The 20,090-nt window shown below is 40.7% G+C and overlaps 1 protein-coding gene across 7 annotated transcripts in view; it reads right to left on the bottom strand.

The window, feature by feature from the left end:
* GRHL2 (grainyhead like transcription factor 2) overlaps positions 1 to 20,090 on the bottom strand; it is a 68,326-nt gene that overhangs the window by 9,045 nt on the left and 39,191 nt on the right. For 5 of the 7 annotated variants that reach the window (XM_032130483.1, XM_032130502.1, XM_032130492.1 and 2 more), the window contains 6 exons: positions 18,951 to 19,109; positions 13,315 to 13,402; positions 13,089 to 13,228; positions 11,022 to 11,053; positions 9,843 to 9,937; positions 4,268 to 4,353 (listed from right to left, as the gene is read on the bottom strand). In XM_032130483.1, coding sequence (XP_031986374.1) covers positions 4,268 to 4,353; positions 9,843 to 9,937; positions 11,022 to 11,053; positions 13,089 to 13,228; positions 13,315 to 13,402; positions 18,951 to 19,109 — 600 coding nt within the window. The remainder of the gene's footprint in view (positions 1 to 4,267; positions 4,354 to 9,842; positions 9,938 to 11,021; positions 11,054 to 13,088; positions 13,229 to 13,314; positions 13,403 to 18,950; positions 19,110 to 20,090) is intronic. The other 2 variants (XM_032130474.1, XM_032130458.1) reach the window with 2 other exon arrangements.

The following is a 20,090-nucleotide window of genomic DNA, read 5'->3' as shown; positions in this document are numbered from 1 at the left end:
GGGAACAGGTCTCACAGTTCACATTTTAGAAGAGGATTGTCCCAAAAGGCAAAATAGTTACAGAAAAATTACTTTTTTTTTTTCCTCAGTGATTAATGTTCTGTGGTACTCTACTGCCAAGCAAAGTAAGTTTTCAGCTCTTCCCAGGTGAAATGAAGTTGCAGCTAAATAGCTGACTACTTATCTTCTGCATTAGAGAACTGAAATGCTCAATTAAAAATCCATTTAAAGACTGGCAAACATCAGTCACTGTAAAATCCTTTCTTTGTGTTTGCGTTCAGACTTCAGTTGAGAAAAGGTATTTTAGAGAAGTACATTAAAGCAATTATCATGACATAGAAAATGGAATGGATAAACTCAGCATCGAGGACAGATTCAAGGAGCCACAGGTTCAACACCAAGCATGGCTCCCATCCAGACAGCCAAGATTCTCTGAAAGAAAGAATTAATTAGCCTATACTTGTCTACATCACCTATAATAGTATAATTGTCATCTTAGCCAAGAAGCAATTTTGTACTTAAAAAGTATCCCTAATGATGCACAAGGGTATCAGCTTGACAGGCATTCTATAGCATAATGCCAAGATTCTCAAGAACCAATAAAACTTCTTTTACACTGAAAAGAGTTTCCTCTGACTGCTAGCATGCATCTGTGGCTAACAGAAGGGGGAATAACTGATGAGGTACAATAGACCCATCCACTCCTGAAGTTTTACACCTAGCAGAGAACAAAATACAAACTAAATTTGGGTGATACTTGCTACTTCTGTTTCTCTTGCACCAGCATGTTTCACTGTTCTTTACTCTTTATTATCCTCTGGCTTTGCTTATCATGAACAGAATGACATCAGATAAACAATCTGGTGTTGAATTTTTGTATCTGTGCTTCTGTTGTACCCCTAAATTTTTCATGTAAAACAATAATAAAAAATGGCTCTGTTTCATCAGACAGTTGAAAAAATCCTTTGTAACAGGCATTGGAGAAAAACTGGCAACCTGAAACTGCAGAAAGTGTCACAACTGTGTGAACATGAGGAAACGATCTTTCTCTCTGGGTTGTTAACTCTGAATCCTAGTGAAATTGTAAAGATCAGCACTTGAAGACACTTTTCACTGACTCCATGCAAATAAACAAGCTGAGCAAAACATTTCTTGCCAAGGAGGCTTAATAGCAGCTAATATACAGCATTCTGCACATTCCGGCATAAATCTTCCCTAGGATATTTGGCATACCTAACACTCATGCATTCCAAATGTTGCTCAAAGCAGTTTGGGACTCTGGGACATCACTTCCTACATAAACTATGAGAGTTCGGGCTGAGAAAGCCTTGCCTGTCACACTGCCTATGACAGGTGTAGGATTTATATAACATGCAGGGATTAGTGAGCTTTGCGAAAGACTTCCAGCTGACTGAATAAGCACATTTCTCAGGAACCCCTGGGATTCAACCAATTATACCAAACAGCAAGCTGTGGAAGCAAGGCTCAAAGTGGGGGTATGGGAGAGCCTCCCCCTCACAGTCTCCAGTACAAATGTGCTAAGTCCTGCTGCAGAACTAGAGAAAGGAGAGAGCAAGCATCTGCTAGGGCATCTCACTTAACACCCTCTTCTCAGGGTGTTTGCTGCCAGGCAGGGGGAACACCACTTAATGCCAACTTCCATACAAAACAACACGATTTCTCACCTGAACCCAAGCAGGCTACATTAAATTTTAAAAAGATATCTTTATATGGAGAAATATTTTTCCTTATCACCTCCACCGTCCATTTGTCAATCTTCTAAGCAGAGATTTCTTTCTGTTAAGATCCCCAAAGCAGTGCGACAGCCTTCAGAATGGCACTGAAATAGATCTCTGGGTGTCCCTTTGAGCTGCAGTCCCCTGGCATGGCAAGTTTGTCTGATTGAACAAGCCACCAGAAATGCTCTCTGTTGGAGTCAGGAAGCCAGAAAGAGCAATATCTGGGTGGGTCAAAGCATGTAGGAAACCATCTTAGCCAGTTTAGTTCTATGACATGGTCTAGTCTGTTGCCCTACGCTGGCTGGAAGACCACATATATAAGGAAGTATCTAATAGTTTAAGCTAGCTCTATTGAACTGAGCTTTTAATTATAGAAAGACTTTGGAAGATGCTTGAATTTCCCAATTTTAACTGCCTTCTGTAATTTGCACAAATATATAATTTTGCACAATATACGACTGAGTACCTACTGAGATCCACAGTTATCCTGACTTTGGATCAGGCTGAAAGCAGGATGTAGAGCTGGTCAGTCACCACATATGTGTGATGTTTTGTGATGGGCAATTGCTTTGCTATTTTCTGTTGATCAAGACTGACTAGTGAAAACCAAACATCTGCATCACTTCCTGAGACACTCTGTATTTCTGAAACCCAAGACCGCTAGATATTTGCCAAAAGAAAGATATCTGAGAAGGAATCTAATTGTTCATTTGGAATGGGGGTATATGTGAGAATAAAATAAATATAGGATCCAAGAAAACCATATAATTAATAACAGAGTTAGGAAAAAGTCAAAGACCAGGAATAGTGACTAAGGAAAAGAAAAAAAAAGTAAAATCCATAAACAGAGAAGGAGGGTATGACTGAGGATCACTGGAGCTCTCTTTCAGATGTGGGGCTCTGTAATACTCAGAGGCTCAGTTCCTAAATTCTTAATACTGAGACTAGAACAGAGCATTCAGGATATGCACAATTACAAAATTATATGATTTGCTGCAATGACAGTAGAGTGAATATTTAAGAATATGCACTTTGACAGATTTTTGGCATTGTTTTACCCACAATATCCTACCAAAGAGAATTAAAATTTTCTGAATGTGTTCCTTCCAGTGAACTGGGACATTTTACAACAGATTAGATTTCTCTGGTGCCGAAAACATGCCAGTGAGTCAGCAGCTGCACTGACTGAGGTATGCAGAAACCTTTCCTGCTTCTGCACCAGCTTTGTTTTTGCTACATGGGAGCTGGAGAACAGGCATGGAGTAGCACTGACTACTGGAGATAATATATTCATGCTAGCTTGAACAGTTACAGAAGGATTATAACATACTTTTAACTTCCATGCAAAGACAAGATGAAATCATGTTGCAGCTTACCATGAATCAGACTGCAGCCTCTTCAAGCAAAGCCTGGTTTTTGTTATGCATGTGCTCTGCCTAACGACTGAGCTGCAGTCACAGCTAACAAACAGCACTGGCAGAAGCACAGTTAGGACATCCTTAGCCGTGACTCTCCTCAGAGATACCCTCATCTAAACAGCTGCTTTAAACAACTTCACTAACCCACAAATCTTTCTCTGCCTTCTGCTACTGGCCAAATATTGACCAAATAACTCAATCTTTACTGCATTAAAAGTATTCAGTACATGCAACAAGATACTGTGACAGTTTTAAGAGAGTATGAATATACACACTTCTAGCACTTGGCTGAGTTCTCCAGGGGCACTTTCATCCATTTCCATCTTCTCCCCTACATGTAAACAAGGCTGGAAATCAACTCAGCATCCCACATGTCAGTCTCACATTCCCCCACTAAAGCAGTGAGACACGTGATTATTTCTTAACTCTTTTCCCTTACCAAATTTCACGAGTCATCAGCTCATATAAACAGGATTAAACATGAAAACAGGAACTCTTATAATGACTTCTAATGGGTAACAAGTAAAAACTCCACTCAAAGAAGCAGCAAAGAGGCAACTGGTAGGTAGGTCACACTGTAAGTGACAGCTAGAGAAGGAATTTGAGATGATGTATGAATGACAAGGCTGCACTGGCTCAGCACCTGCCTCTTACACGCTGAACAGCAATTGCACAAAGGCCATATGAAATTCACACAGAAACAGTGCATCCTTGGGCCTCTTCTTGGAAACCAGGCTGGGAAGGTATTGATAAGCATTACAGGAAAAGATTCAACAGGCTCTGAACCATCAGTTCAGAAAGAAGCATTTCAGAAAATAAAGCTTGCACCTCTCTCCTTCCCTGACACTGGTTAACTACTGCTATTCCTCAAGGCTCAGGTCTCCAATAATCAGCTCTGTGACACTGTTTAAACCCAGTAACCTGCTGACAACACTGAATTAGGAACATGCCAGCATTTCAGAGCTGTGCTCCAGAAAGCCTTTAAGAAATGCTTTAAATACACTTGAGAATAACTTCATCTTATATTATAGTTTATCTCAATAATACATGGAAAGCCTCAAGATTTTCTTGCCAAGAAAGACAAACAATGTGAGGACATTGGATACTTACAGCTTCCATTAGCCCCTTTACTGTGGGTGATTTCAGCATCAAAGCATCAAACACCTCATCTGTCTCCTTCCTCACATACAAAAGCACTGAAATAGAAAAAAAAAAAAAATCAAACTTGGAGCAGGTTCAGTCAATTGCACAGAAGAAATACCCCACAATGAATAGAAAAACAAATATTAATCCATGACAGATAAAATGAAGATGGTTTGCACTTAAAAAGATGTACCTTTAATATCATCAGTGATCTAGACATGGACAATGCATCATAGTCACACTGAAAACACAGTACTGAAAATTCAGCAAATTTAATCTAATGTGAAGAATCTTTATCTTCCGGAATTTAAATCTCCATTTACAGAAAGAAGCTAGAAAGCACTGGGGGCCTGTCCCTTGGTCATAGGACAAAACACACAAGCTAGGTCTTCTTAAACCTCTGTCTTGGCTTGTACCTCTCCAGGCTTCATCTAAAAGGCTGGGAAAGGACATTCAAAAGGCAAGTCTGGGTTGCCTGTAGCTGTGCCTTTGAGAGCAAAATCAAAGAAAACGTAAAGAAATAGTTCTCTCTGACATTACCATGCAGATGACTGGAAATGGCCTGACCAGTAAGAAAATAAACACTGGGAAAAATGAGTTCAAAGTAATTTGAGATTTTACAGTGGAGACATTCAAGAGCACAGCTGGCAGGAAGGCATTTACCAGTGTGCCCGCATGCTTAGGTATCCAAATGCCATTTCTGTTCCTCTTCCTCCCTCGGATGCCCTGCTAGCTGTTAGTTGTCCACAGGTGCAGTGCCCTGCCCTCCCTAGCTTTTGTTTTCTTCACACTTGTACAGGTAAAAGGAGGAAACCTGCTATAATATGGCAAAAGCAAAGCAGACAGCTACAAACCATATAAGCATAGACACTAAAAAGTGTTTTAGGCATCATCTCACATGACTGATAAGTAACAGGTTAAATATGATGTTCTACAATTTATTTTGTTTCCTAAATAAACTGCCTTTTCAAATAGCAGTGCTGCACATGAGGCACAAATACACATGCACTGTCATGTCTGTGTGACAAATTACATTGGTAACCACATTTTTTTTTTTTGGTAGACAGATAAGAGCATCTTTTGAAACTGCATATTATTGTGGTCCAAAAGATATCTTCACCAGGTAACTCAGTAGATGGCGTGCAGATGAACCAAAAAATATGACGGTATTTTTCATACAGAAGCAATTGTTTAGAAGTTAATTCTCAGGCCAAGACTGTAGCAGGGTGGACTAAGGCCCATTTGCACACAATTGTAGCTTCTTTGCTCAGGTTTTGAAATGACTGGAAAAAAAATAATGGATAGTTCAGTCCCCTGACTTGGCCTACAAACCAAACATGCAGGACAATGTTGGGCTTTTTGCATTTTCAATTCAGAAGTACAAGCCACAAAACTGCTAGCACAGCATGCAGAGCTACATCCTTTTCACCTATATTTTAGCAACTCCTTGGGGCCTAGCCTGAGAACATCCTTTTAATGCACTTAGAAGCTGAGACAATTTTGTGTCACAACCTAAACTGTCAAAATACAAAAGAAAAAAAAATTCCACACCAGGAGTTAAATTTTACCATGCCTGATATGTTTAACTGCATGAACAAGCACTTACACAAAGGGCTAATTTTACCAGTACTAACACATATTAATTTAGTAATTATTTTCCTCGTGACCAGCAGGTTGTCCTGTAACTCCTGGCTTTACAAACATCTGGAGCTCTGCCAGCCTTAACAATTACAACCATATCTGAAAGGAGCAAAAAAAAATCAGTTGGTCCAAGGTTAAAGTTGGGGACACTAGACAATCCCAGTGCTGAGCTACTGTGTTGTGCTTGGTGTGCCGGGCAACATTATGCTGAATGAAGGATCTATTACAAGGATAACAGGGAACTTGAATTACTATTATGCACACAGAGAGGCAGGATTAATAAGCATATGCGCGGTTGTTGCGTTTTTCTTTTCCCTAACAGGTATGAAAATCCTGGCTTTGATTCAGTAGGGTACTTTTCCATAAATGACTTCTGGTGACAGTGATGCCTCAGGAAGCCCCTGTCTCATCCCTGCCCTTATGCTCTCTTACTCTGGCTCATCTCAGTGAACTTTCCTGGGTGATGAACTCTCTCAAACAGCAGATGTGAGTGAAAAAACCCTTTTTTTGAGTTACTCTTCAAACAGACCAGATCCTGCCTCAGCGCACAATGCAGCCCCCCAAGCCTTCGTGCTGGCAGAGCAGCAGAGAGGCAGCTGCAGCGGGAGGCACAGCCAGAGAGGAGGGAAAGGGGCTGCAAAGGCTCCACTGGCTCAGCAGCAGCACTGTCACTGAATGACTGTGACCATGTAACACAACTCTTACTTATGTCCTCTGATCCTACTGTCACCACATTCATAGCATCTAGATGGGCTCGCTCTAATAGTACCAATTACAAGGTTTGGAGGGGAACAAGGGAGAAATCTTGTACAAGGCAATGAGCTATTTTTGCCTGAAAGTTAAAAGATAAATTCAAATTTGTCTGATCTACTCCCTGGTCTGAGTTCTTAACCTTCTTGCCAGCACTGAAATCCACTGCAGACCTTAATATTCTTTAGATGTTAAAAAGAATTGCAAAAGATGGGGGAGATAAATTTATCCTTAGTTACTTAAGAAATAGCCCCAATACACCAAATTGCAGAGGGGCAAACAGCCTTTGCTCAAGGCAAGGGATGTTGTTGCACCAGTGAGACTTCTGGAAGCCAGGCCACTGAACTGAGGATTTATGTGTGAATGCAGAAGAACAATGTTAGATACCTCTTTCAAAATTGTTAACAACATACATGTGGAAAAATGAAACTAAGGACACAACAAGACAGTAAGACTTGGGACATCAGGAAGGTCTGAGCCTGGGCACTACCAATGCTGTGACTGACACCCTATGAACAACGACTACAGACAGTCTCTGTTAAGTGGTCTCTTGATGGAGATATGGTACATCTTAGTCAAGGAAAGAAGGGCTGGTAGCTGCACTTTGGCTTTCCTTCCTCACATTTGGAGTTTTCATTATTGCCCAGGCACAAATTCCCTTGGTGACAGTATGAATGCTGCCCTTCACAGGGATGGCTCTCAAACCCCTGATTGTTATGCATCCAAAATGTTTCAGAGTAGTTTAACATGACTTTCCTAAGAGACAAAAGCTAGACAAAAAAATACTTTCTTGAAACTGAGAACTACAGGACTGGAAATCCACCTGATCTATAACTCAGCTGCTGGATTTATAATTAATGGGAAACTCCCAATGAAATCAGAAAGTGATTTGAAAACTCTTACTGACAACTCAAAACAGGAAAAAGCCAAATCTAGCCAAGTAACTAGCTGTGATACACATTTGGTACAGATTAACATACTTCACATTTCTGTGTTGGGCACTTGGACTTCCCTTAAAGGTCAAGGAGATTAAAGAATAATTCAAAAAGAGGCAGCTACCTGAGTGAGAATGTGAACCTTGTTTGCAAACCCCTTCAGACCTGTTCTCTTGAAGGCTGCCCCTTAATATTTTTACTTCCACCAGACAGTGTTACAAGTAGGTCCAGCAGGCAGAGGTGAGGCCACACACTTTCACTTCAGTTCTTCAGCAGGGCTTGGACACCTCACTGGCTGCAACTTACCTGCACTGCTCTGCTAATGAGACACCTTGGGATTACATTGTTTTTAATGTATATTTTCACATATCAGACATGCTCTCTCTCAAACATTACACCAGCACCCCATCTATACCTGCTCTCTAGGAGTTATGGATTCTGCTGTACCAAATAAATCTTGAGACAAGAAGCTTCTAATATGGCAAAGCTGGGAAAAAAAAACCCGGAACATTTTAGTACCAAGTGAGTTCTGTGGCAAAGACAGCATTATCAAATGGGTAGATTCAGCTGAACTGCGTTCCATCAGCACAATCACAGATGCAGGGCTCCGGATGGCAGGAAGTTCACCAGAGCAAAGGCCGTGCTAGGAAAGGCTTGGCCTCAAGCCAGCACAGTCCAAGATGAGAGAAACACTGAACAGGAAGGGGATGTGAAGAGAGCATACTCCAGCTTCTCTGGTTCTGTGCCTCTCCTGGATTTAATCATTTTACATAGTTTTGCCACCAGCTGAAATTTTTTTTTTTTCCTTTCTAACTTTACCCTTGAAATACTTGCAAGTCCTGGATGACATCAAAACAACTAACCACAGCAAAGGACAGGAATAATCAAAGCAAACCAATACCTCCTTGCAGGCAACTTCCTAGGCTTCCAGCTGGGAAACCCAGGTGAAATTGTAGGAAATGAGAGTTCTTTATGTAGCCCTCATGGCTGTCATCTTCTGCTTGATAGCGCCCTGATAATGTGAATTTGGCTAAGGTCTTGAGTCAACCAAATGCGAGTCCATGGTCAATGCTGACCTCACATAATTAATTTAAGATTTAATTAAAAGAATCATATGTTCACATTTATGTCCAGAAGATACCAGTCTCCATCCTATAATCTTCTATGCTTCCCTTGGTTCAAGCACACCACCCTAACCAACACAGAAACTTTGCAAATGAAGGATTGTGGGAAGTCATTTCTATAAAGCTCAAAGGAGTCTTACGGATGGTGCAACTAAGAAAAACCCTTCTGTACATTGTTGCTTTGTTGTCTCACAACCTGACGGGTGAACCTCAAAATACTTGCAACTTTGAATTACTTAAGTTTGTCAACAAATTTACATGACAGAACTCATAAGACTGAAGGAATGGCAAATATTCTCCATGGTGTTTTACTGTGACAGTGTAGGAAGTTACCACCAATGGCACTGCACTGGAAGTAACTGTACACAAAACAGACTTTGTGGACAAAACCACCTTCAGTGCAAAGTTTAACAGCTCAACCTAAGCAGTTGCTTCAAGGTTAATTCAACTTAAGCTTCACTTGTAGCAGACTGGAAAACAGGAGTTGGTAGAGTATATGAAATGCAACTGTAATAATATCCACCCGGGCAGTAAAAACAGTTAAGGGAAACAAACTCTTAAACAATACAGTTAGATCTGATGGAAGATGTCTCTCCATGTCTTATATGTCTAATATGGTAGGAAATTTCTGAGATTTTATTCCAGCCAATCTAAGTCTGCAGTCAGCAGGAGCTTGCCTGTTAAGGTCTCTGTATTTGACCCAATGCATCTTCAGTATTTGCTTGTGATCCCAGACAGAACAGAAAAGATGAGCAAAAGTTAAAAACAGACCATCACAGATTTGGTACTGGAACTTTTATGAACTATGTAGCTTGGCGAGGAACCAATAAACTTTCTAGCTTTTTTTATATACACTTGTGTCCTGATCCCTTCTTGAGAGAGCATAGTCCTTTGGTTTTTTTCTTTTAAGTAATTTCTAGCATTTGTTAAAATACCTCCTTACAGACTGGCAGATGCAAAGATCTCTTCTCCCATCTACCCATATTTGCACTAGCATCCAACAACCGACTCTGCCCAAGCCACACCTACCCTTCCCAGCTTGAGGTTTGAGTCCCACAGAATTACTTTCAACTGCTAAGAATTGACTGTTACCTCTTTTCAGACCTTCTTCTTTGATTTGTTTCAAAGGGGAGGGACCAAACTCTTCCTCCACAGGCCGGAACATCCTTTTGACCAGGACACTGCTACTAGAATACACAAAACAGGGACCATGTCACAGTAAACTGTGCTCACAGTAGAAGAGGAGACAACAGCAACAGTCATTACTCACTTGGTACTCTGGCAAAAACACCCACTGGCTACTCAAGTAGCACCAAAAGCAGAAACTGCAAGCATTTAGCTTTTATCCGAACTATCCAGGCCTCTTAAATTGCCGAGACTGACTGGCTGGGACAGGTGACAGAAAAATATGTTCTGATGTTACACACTAATTTGAAAACCCCAAAGGCCCCTAACTGTTTAAATATTGAGGAAAGGGGGTGGTTATTGCTTGGTGAAATAAACCCCTTTGTTTCTCAAATTCCACTGTAAGCCTTACGAAGAACATTCGTTTCAAAGAGAAATAAAAAGGGCCTCATGTTTTCGAGTCAATGTCAACTGCAGTTGCTCGGCCACTCCCTATCACAGGTCACTTTTTGCAGGTTTATGGGAGTGTAATTATGTTACTCCAGAATCTCAGACTTGGGGATTCAAGCAACTTACAAAAGTATGGGGCTGGCACACATTGTGGGCTGAAGGTCAGCCACCCATATTAAAACCCTTATTTCATGTCATCTCTAACTATTAGAGGGACTTTCATCAATTCTTCCAGTCCCTCCAAAGTCAGATAGGGGGTACTCCCATTTTCAACCTTCCTCCTTCCCAGGTTCTCTGTTCTCTTTCTGCCTTTCTCTTCTGGCACTTGGCCAATCTCTCTGCAGTTCCTGTATTTGTTGCATACACATGTGTGCACTGCTAAACAGCTTTCAGGAATGCAGTGAAGCTCAGTGCTTCAATAAAAAATTCCTAGTTTTTAAATTATTTGAGAACCCTTATGCTTACATAGACAGCACTTCATTATCAAATATATTGTCCTGTCCCTGTATTGAACCTTAGGGCCCTGTTACTTGGAAATGTATTAAAATACAGATATAAAAAGCAGACAGTTTACGTGGAAGAACATGAGGGAAGGGGGAGAAAGGGGATCAGTTTTATCTGATTTCATATTTTATATAGATTTTCTATGAGTTTGAACTGTTAACTGCAAAGCTTGTGAAACAATAAATATCTTACCCTTCTCTCTCATCATCTGTATTATAGTAAACCTAGAAGGATGGAAATAAAAATCAATTATTCCCAAAACTCAGGCACTTGCTTAACTGAACTTCAAAAGGGAGAAAAGACAACAAATGTTTTGCAGTTTGTCATTTATTAAAAAATCCTTTTCCTTCTATAAAACACAAACACCTCTAGTTCTAACTGTCATCTGGAAGAAGTGTGGCTTAGAGAAACTGCTCCTGAGTATCATCTAGTGGAAATATATCAAAGTTTGAAAGACATTACACTCTTCCCTGGTTTATATCATTTTCCCAATTATTTTGCAATCCTCTAAATCAGATCACTACCCGCCTAAATTACTCCTAATACAGTTTAAGCCACACCACTCACAAGCTTCTTTATGTATTTAATAATATCTGAAAATCTAATTAAACTATAAAGAACAAGATTAAACTACAGGCCTAATGGAAATACAATTACTAATGTTACAGCTGAACATTTTTTCCACAGGCTGTAGGCAGAAGCCCCAGTCAGTTTTGTGTAAACCCACATAGCTCAGAGTCACCGGGACCAAATTTACAACAGCAGCAAATGCAGCTGACAGTAGTAGGGAAGGTATAAAATCAGAGTCTGTTGTCCAACACTTTACAGAACAGTCAGCCAAAATCCTCACAACATGCCCACACTGCAAGTCTGCACCAACAAGTGCCCCAGCCCTCCAGCTGCTGAGCTGCGGTGCAGGCGTGGGGTGGAGGCACAGGGCACCGCAGCCGGTCCAGTTGGGCAGGGCAAGCCACCCCGGGCGGGCCTCCAGCACTTGTGCTGGCAGGACTTGGAGCACACTTGGCTCTCACTGGGAGCCTTCACTTCTGAACCTGTGCAATGAAAATAGCTCAGAGGTGTGTGTGTGCAAAGCTGAGGTCTGTAACTATGAGTTACAGCAATAAAAGACATGGCTGAACGCTGCCTAAGAGCTAGGAAATGGGGTATCTTCCAGTTAGTTTAGAAAATTATTTACAGGATTACATATACTAAGGAATGCTTCCACCTTCTCCTGTTTGAGACAAATCCACATTCTGGTTTGAAAGCCATGAGGACAGAAGGTACCCAGCACTGATATGTGAGTGGGCGTCTTTCCAATTTGGGAGAGTAAGGCAGTGACAGCTGCGATTGCAATGTCTGCGCTCTTTGTGCTTTGCTCAACCACAATTCTCACTGCTTCAAAATAACTGACAATTCCAACACTCGGTTTCATTTCATCTTCCTCATTTTACTATTTTTCAGCAAGATGCATATTAAATTTCCTCATCAACTATTTTTCTTTATAAACACATGCATAAAGGTCTCATTCTACTCCCTGAAATGTTAATAAATAACACGTTCATAGTAAAAAAGTTGTCAGAGCTGACCCTCCAATTCAGGTTTTCAACTTCCCAGCAGGCGATAAAGTAGAAAAGAGTCAAGTCAGCAAAGACTTCCTTATGTTTACTGGTGATAATAACTGCCAATACTGAGTATTAACATTAGTGTGATGGAGTTTTACTTGGAAGAGTGAAAATATTTTTTTCAAGGAATCTCCAGATCTCTAGGTGATGCCGACAGAAAATGGGTAGTGGTGTTCAGTGACCCTCCTCTTGACCTTCTTACACGTCTAAGAGCTTGGTCTTTGTTTACAGCTGTGACAGGGAGGGGGATCTCTGCTACCACAAGGTGGCACTTCATTTCACCAAGCCAAAGAGCACACTCAAAACCAGATTTTATTTCAGTCACAAATCAACCTTCTATTTAAAAATTCTTGACTATTTGTTTCATTCTTTCTTCCCAAAAAAAGAATGACAAAACTGTAACAAAACCAAACTATTCAGTTGTCAAAGAAGTATAAACTCCCTTTTCACACCAAGAACTCAGAAAGGTACTTGTGTCTTGTGAGGTCTTTTATAAGTGATGCACCAAAACTGCATTTATCAAAATGAGAGCTGAAACAAGCGCCCCCCAGGAACAGTGATTTATTCCCCTAAAACCTGCCCCAGAGCAGAGGCAGTCAGATGGCAAGTGGGCACCTGCTCATCTCATATTTCCTACCTGTCCAGTTCTTTGTAGGTTTCCAAAGTGAACATCAGGTATGAAGAGAACTGGCTGGGAATCCAGGTCAGCCATTGTTTTGAAGAAGGTGATATCACTCTTTTTCTGCAGAGGGAGTGCACTCAACTTCCCTTCAGCTGCTAGGTGGATCACAAAGCACAGGGTTGTGAAAGGAGGCATGTTAAGCATGACTTAGCCCCCAACCAGGAAGGCCCGCTTTACTCACTGTTATTACATGAGGCTTGGGATGCCTGGCCTTTGCCTTTCTTCCTGTTCTGCTTTCTCTCTTCATCTCGGATTTTCCTTTCTGCTCCCTGATGCAAAAAAGACAACGCACAGATATTACCCAAAGAGGAACCACTGTGAGCATTGTACTCTGCAAAACCTGGAACTACAGCAACAGACACATCAGAAATGCTAAAAGAGAAACTGGTTGTTCCATTGAAGACAGATCTGCCCACTCTGTTGGGAAGGTACCAGGCTTTGCATGGATCACCGGTGCCTGAGACTCAGGCTGGCACATCCAGTAGTTCCCAGGGCTGCAGACAGCAAGAGGAACATATCCACATGCTGGTTTGGAGAAGCCAGGACAGGCAGTGTGCAGTCTGTATCAGGACTGATGCCAGCACAACTTGTGCAAAGGGCATCCCAAGCCAGTGTCTCTGCAATGGACAGAGTGCTCAGGCCAAATATTCTGTGTATGTAATGGCATAAAACACCTGCAGGACTACTATCATCTTACATCATGTCTGTGCTGAGGTCTTCCCTATACTCTCCTCCACCCACTTTGTCTGGGGGTGGCATTGCTCCACTGTAGCCAGCTGTGCAGAGCCTTTGAGAACTGATAGTCAAGAAGGCTGTGCTGACAGCTTGCCAACATTGCAAGGGTTCTTACAGAAAATGTCTTACAGGCATTTCAAAGCAGGAGAAGCTCTCCAGAAATAGGAAAGCAATGTAGCACTGCCCTATTAGGCACCAGAAACTCCTGGGAAGTTGCAGCTTCTGTTATGTAAATACACTCTCAACAAGTTTAAAAAATAAAACTTGTTATTGACATAAAAAGCAGCAACACCTCCTTTGAAGTTCTCCTAATTTACTTTATAAATAATACCCGTCACATTGTGAAGGCTAATAAAGATCCATATGCTCCCAGACAGTTGGCATGCAAGATTACAGAATTTTTTTCCAAATTAAAATTAGAAGTTTCTTGAATAGAAAGGGAGGGGAGGGAGGCAGGGAAAGAAAAAAATACCCACTCAAGATGGCAAAATTCACACATGAGTCAATGAACCAAGCTTAAAAAGAATGTAAAGAAAGATGTACTCCTGGCTGTGATCTATCAGTAGATTTCCAGAGGCTGAAAGAGCTGGAGGAAGAAATAGCTCTTTAGAAAAACATGAATGTGTCAAACAGAAACACTGCCTCCAGACCAGGTCCCAATCCAGTTGTCACTCACTGACCTCAACCACAGAAGCCAAGGGATTCAGAGTTGTGCACTTACCGAAATTGTTTCTAGGGGCACATTTGTAACCTTTAAGGCTACCTGTTCTTTGTAAAGGAGCAAAAATACACGTCATAGCCACTGTTTGGCAAAAAGCACATCCTGAGAAACCTGTGGTGCACAAAGGGCTCTGCCAGATGGTCGCAGCCCTACCTGCCACTCAGTGCTGCCACTCTGCTGCTCACAGGGACGGGATGAACCACCAAAGTATTTCATACATGGCAGCAAGGGCGAGTTTCCTCGCAGGAAAGCAGAAACTCAAGAGGACTCAGCCTTTTATACATATTAAAAATATAGGTTTTACTGATTTTCTGTGATACTCTTTGTAACCATGAAGTTGGTGAAGCTTCACAGTTTTCTCTTCATTCATTCATTCATTCAAGGCAACACACCCCAAGTTCTCTGGGGTGCAGGCAATCCCTGAGCTGGGCAGCCATTCCCATCCACCAGTGTTTATTTGTGCCACAGCCACCTCACTAATGAGGCAATACCCACAAAACTACCTACCAGCCCTTTTGAGCTCAGAGCAACCCACATGGCACATGGCAGGGGCCAGCCAAGCCTATATCATGGACATCACCATCACAGGGGTAAGACAATGGACCACAAAATGATTTTTGTATACTAGAGCATTTCTGCTGCATAGTTTTGACAGCTAAGCCATCTGACACATACCTAATAAACCACAGTTTGCATATATCTTCAGGACAGAAGAAATAACCCTCTTATAGGGAACTATAAACTATGCTCTGACCAGTGAAATAATGAAATGAGTTCTTAATTTTTTCCTTGATATCAGGGCTTTGTATATATGCAAGGAGTACTTTTGCTACTAATCATTAGCAAAATGCAGCCTAGGAATTTCAGCTGACTCAAAGTATTTTCTTCCTAATTCTTCAACTCATTTAAACTTAAGTCTTGCATTCTAGCTCCAGCCTGGCAAAGCCCTTGCCATCATAAGGACCATCACAACTCTGAAGCTCCTGTGTACACTTGCTGAAGTGTACAGGCTAAAGCATTCCACATCTCGTTGGGCAGGCACATAGACATCAGCCTTCTTCTCTCCAATGCTGAAGATTAATAGGCAATTAGAGTTGCTCTATGATCATCCATTTTCTCTATGGTGTTCCACACCAAAAACAAGGACGCAAGAACTGCATATATTCCAAAGAACATGTATTTTTTTCAGACTAAAGAAAACTGGATTAATTTATTGTATTTTGGAACAATGTTATGGTATTTGCCAAGTCAAGTTCTGCTTCTTTTCAGCCAAGATAATCACATATAGAAAATCAAATAGCTCTGAAGTCCCAGTTTTTTTATACACAGTGGTTAAAGCATTGTGCAATATATAAATATAAATAGGCCTGGTAGCAAGTTTCCCTGACAACCTACTTAAGGAATAAAAACTATATATTCTTACAATGCAGCATCAGGGATCAACACATGATAAAAAGACTGCAAGGGCAGAGAATTAGCACTGAGAAAACAAGATGTGGACTGTAACAAGCGCTTTGAAGATTGCCTACTGGAAAGCAAACATGGACAAAAGACTGGAGAACAAATAGGGAGTAAGGTAAAGTAACATTTGTTAAGTAACATTTACAGCCTTTGCAGTATTTATCTCCATACATTTATGTCACCAAGCACATACTGGATGTGAGTTGGGATTGCTCTCTAGTTTATATGCAAATTACTATTAAAATCAAGGAATTGCCAGAATAAATACTAAAATATATATAATAAGAACCACTTAGCTACATCAGGTTTATTTCTTCAAAGATAACTCTTTCCACAACAGCTATGCTGTGTTTCAGCTACAAGACATAAATTTGTCAGTGAATGTTCTTAAAAACTGGACACCTCTACCTGTGATCTATCCAAGTGAATATACAAATACACATACTGGTCCTAAAGAGGCACCACCATTGCAGAAAGAAACATTTGTAATAACACCTTAGGCACAGAAATATTTTTTCTTTCATGTTCCAAAATGAAAAACATTTCATACTTAGGCAGGAGGACTTTACTGTGCAGTTCCACTAGTCCAGGTGATTGTAATAAATCAGGTACTTTTCTCATCAGCTTCTCTTTGAGGCTGTCAGATTGGGGCCTAACAGTGCAGTTCACACTTTCAGAATTTATAAAGATCATTATATGTTTGCTGGGGTTTTTTTAATGCTACTATAGTACCTCTTTAATTGATCATGACAAGGAGGTGGGCAATAAATAACAGTCTCAGCTTCATGGCCTTTCCCAAAGAGACAGCAAGCTATGTCCATGTCACTGGAGGGAGAGTCACGGGCTAGCACGAGAAACTGAACCATTTAGCACCATCTTAACCAGAGCCAGGGGTTTATTTTGACATCTGAGAAAGATGAGGATACCCAGCCACACCAGCTACCTTCCTCTGAGCACGATGGATTCTCCCAGTGCCACCAGCAACAAGTGGAAATTCTCCAGACATTTATTTACTTAAAAAAGCCCTGTGACAAAGGGATGTTGGTAATGATCTGGCAGCGTAAGTTTGGAGAGAAGCAAGAATTTGTCTCTTACCAAGTGCCAAACTGTCATGTGAATAGATCTCGGTAATTTTCATTTGCTCGTCATTTTTATACCTGCATTCAGTTAAAAAGCTCCACTTGTGTGCATACATTTATATTAAACAGATATATAGCCTATTATCAATACCCTTGAGCCATTCAGTTCCCACTTCCAATACATTTTTGATGTGTATAACACTTTAACTACCCCTGTGATCTTTCCTCCTACTTTGAGACAGTTTTGATTAATAGACTGAACATTCATTTCCTGCTTTCTAGTCTGGATATTTGAAGCACCAATTAAGCCAATAGATGCAATGAATATGTATTATTCAAAATCTCCACCAGTTGTATATAGAGGTCACCCTTGATGAGTTTGTGCTCTGAATTTCCTTCCTTATTTTAAATAATTCAAATTTTTCTAATTGCTCTTCAGAAACAGGTAGATGCAAACGACTTGTTTGCATCTGGTTTTTACTGAGCTTTTAACATCCAGCTGTAGCTTCGAATCTCTCAATATTTGACATTTAAAGTTACAATTAAAAGCATAGCATTTTGGCTGCAAGAAGACCTCAGTGCATACATTTACATTCATTATTTCCAAAGATTTTCCTCCACTAACACAACTGACTGATTAGCCCTCAAGATGTCGTTGTCAAGACAGCAACCAGGGAATGAACTGAAAAGGGGGAAGGAGCAGCAACACAGAGACCTGAAACCGTTGAACTCTTACCCTTTCCATTAAAAAGTTAATGTTACGTTTTGCCTGGGGCATGGCCTTTTGTCTTTCTATTCCCACCTGTAGGATGGCAAGACTAATTTGGATAAATTTCCAGGTCACTTAAATAGATGTAGACTCCTGAATCCCTGAACCTTGACTAGAATCCAGGCATCAGCTCCCCTATGAAAGATCTTTCTCGGCATGAATAAAGTCATCAGCTGGTAGATGCTAAGCAAAACTGAAAAGTGGTCACACTCTCTTCAAAGATTCATCACCGACATTTCTGAGCAACTGTTTCTACCTGGTGATATATACAGCTGACCATGAGACTGTCTAATTCATTCAGGCATGATCTATGTTTGGGTGCTGAAAAATCTTACTGGTTCCCACACAGGAGCAGTCATACCTATAGTAAAAAAACAAAATTTCGCTTAAGAGGGTGTGAACACACACAAAAAATAGTTACTGAATTACAAAATGGGAATGGCTAATATATTTTTGTATTTTACTTTTGATAAGAAAATCCTAGCAAGATAAAAGTCTCATTGAAGCTTCCAAAATAACTGTTTGTAAGCAAGGGAGGGGGGAAAACCCATCAGCTGTGTCACTGGAATTTGCTGTATTCCACTGCATCATAAAAGAGAGCTTAGCAGACCCTCACTGAAAAGTGCATTTTTCTGTCAAAGAAACTGGCATGAAGTTTACCTGCTACCTATCCTGGCTGTAAGAATTAGAAAGGACAACATCGGCAGACTCCCACGTACATAAGCCTGTGATCAGCACTGACCTTCCAAGTAGAGATCTTTGCATTTGCACTTTCTATTACTTTTTTGATACTCCAGAATCATGACCTACAACATGCTGTCCTTAAACAGTCCAACTATTGCTCACAAGCTGAGGAATCAGGGCCAAAAGGCTGCAAAGCAGTAAAATAATTATATGATAATCTGTTAGATTTGTGATACAGCTGGTCCAAATGCTATGATAAAATAGAATTCTCTAAGGAAAGAAACAACATTTAATTAGGTCTAAAATACAGCAATAAACTGCCTAACAAGATTCCTCCTTCATCCATGGTAACTGTGCTTTCTACTTACCTTGTCACAAAAAACCTTGATCTGGCAGTAGGCTCGGTGGATAGGTTTATTGCTGCGGTTGTTGTAGCTGTAAGTATCGATCTGAATCATCAAAGGAAGCCCTTTTACTCCTTTTTGTGAGGAGAAGTCTGTGCTCAAGCAATTCACTGTGATGAAAATCTGTGTGCCAGAGAGATTACTTTTAAAATGTGGTGCAAACAACAATTAAACTTCCAGAAATACATGACAAGAGATGGGAAAATAAAATAAAAATGTTTTAATTCAGCTATGATGCACGCTCTGGCAATTCACACATTTATCCTCCACTTCTGTCCAGCAAAGACGCTCCCATGCTGGGAAGAAGGGCAAACTTGAAAGCCATATATTGGTGCTTCAGTTTGGATCAGAAGGTCACATTTGAGGTGAATTATTTGGTTGTCCCAACTTACCATGCTTTGGTTCATATCAGAGAGATCAGAATACATGAATTGGATCCTTTTTGGAAGAGCCAGACCAGAAAGATGTGTTCTAGGAGCACTCTTCAGATCCTCCACCTGCTCATAGTTGCTTAGTTCATGGGAACTGACTAAAGATAATCTGAGATAAAACCTCCTAATATGTGCTTCACGTGGATGTCAGGTCTTTAGCCTTTACTTGTTGCACTCTACAAAACTACTCTGTAGCTTTGCACTATTTGTGCAGATCATCTTGCTTCATCCTTCCCAGCTGCCTTAGGTATGGCTTGTTCATCTGACAGCTCACAATTCAAATTCAGTGGGACAAAAATAAACTCTACTATTTTTTTTTATTGTAAAAATTTTCTTCACACTCTCATCAACACTACTGCTTTCTCCATCCCATCAACAGATACTCCTGTGTTTCACCTTAAGGGCCCTTCACAGTCTTCCCTCAATTTTAAAGATGCATCTCATTCTGTCTTTCAAACTGGGAAGGAGGTTTTCAAATATTTATAAAACTACTCCCGACCTCTTCTCAGAAGTTCTCTTCGTTACATAGCATCCACATAACTTGACATTGCATTCAGAGAATCACAGAATCATCCAAGCTGGAAGAGACCCAGAAGCATCATTGGGTCCAACACTTAAATGAAAGGTCCATCCAGGGATGGAACCCACAATCTCGGCATCATGAGCATCATGC

The sequence above is a fragment of the Corvus moneduloides genome, chromosome 1 (assembly GCF_009650955.1).
Source record: "Corvus moneduloides isolate bCorMon1 chromosome 1, bCorMon1.pri, whole genome shotgun sequence".
Taxonomy (NCBI): domain Eukaryota; kingdom Metazoa; phylum Chordata; class Aves; order Passeriformes; family Corvidae; genus Corvus; species Corvus moneduloides.
Note: the sequence above shows the minus strand (reverse complement) of the source record. Positions and strands in the feature narration are given on the sequence as shown.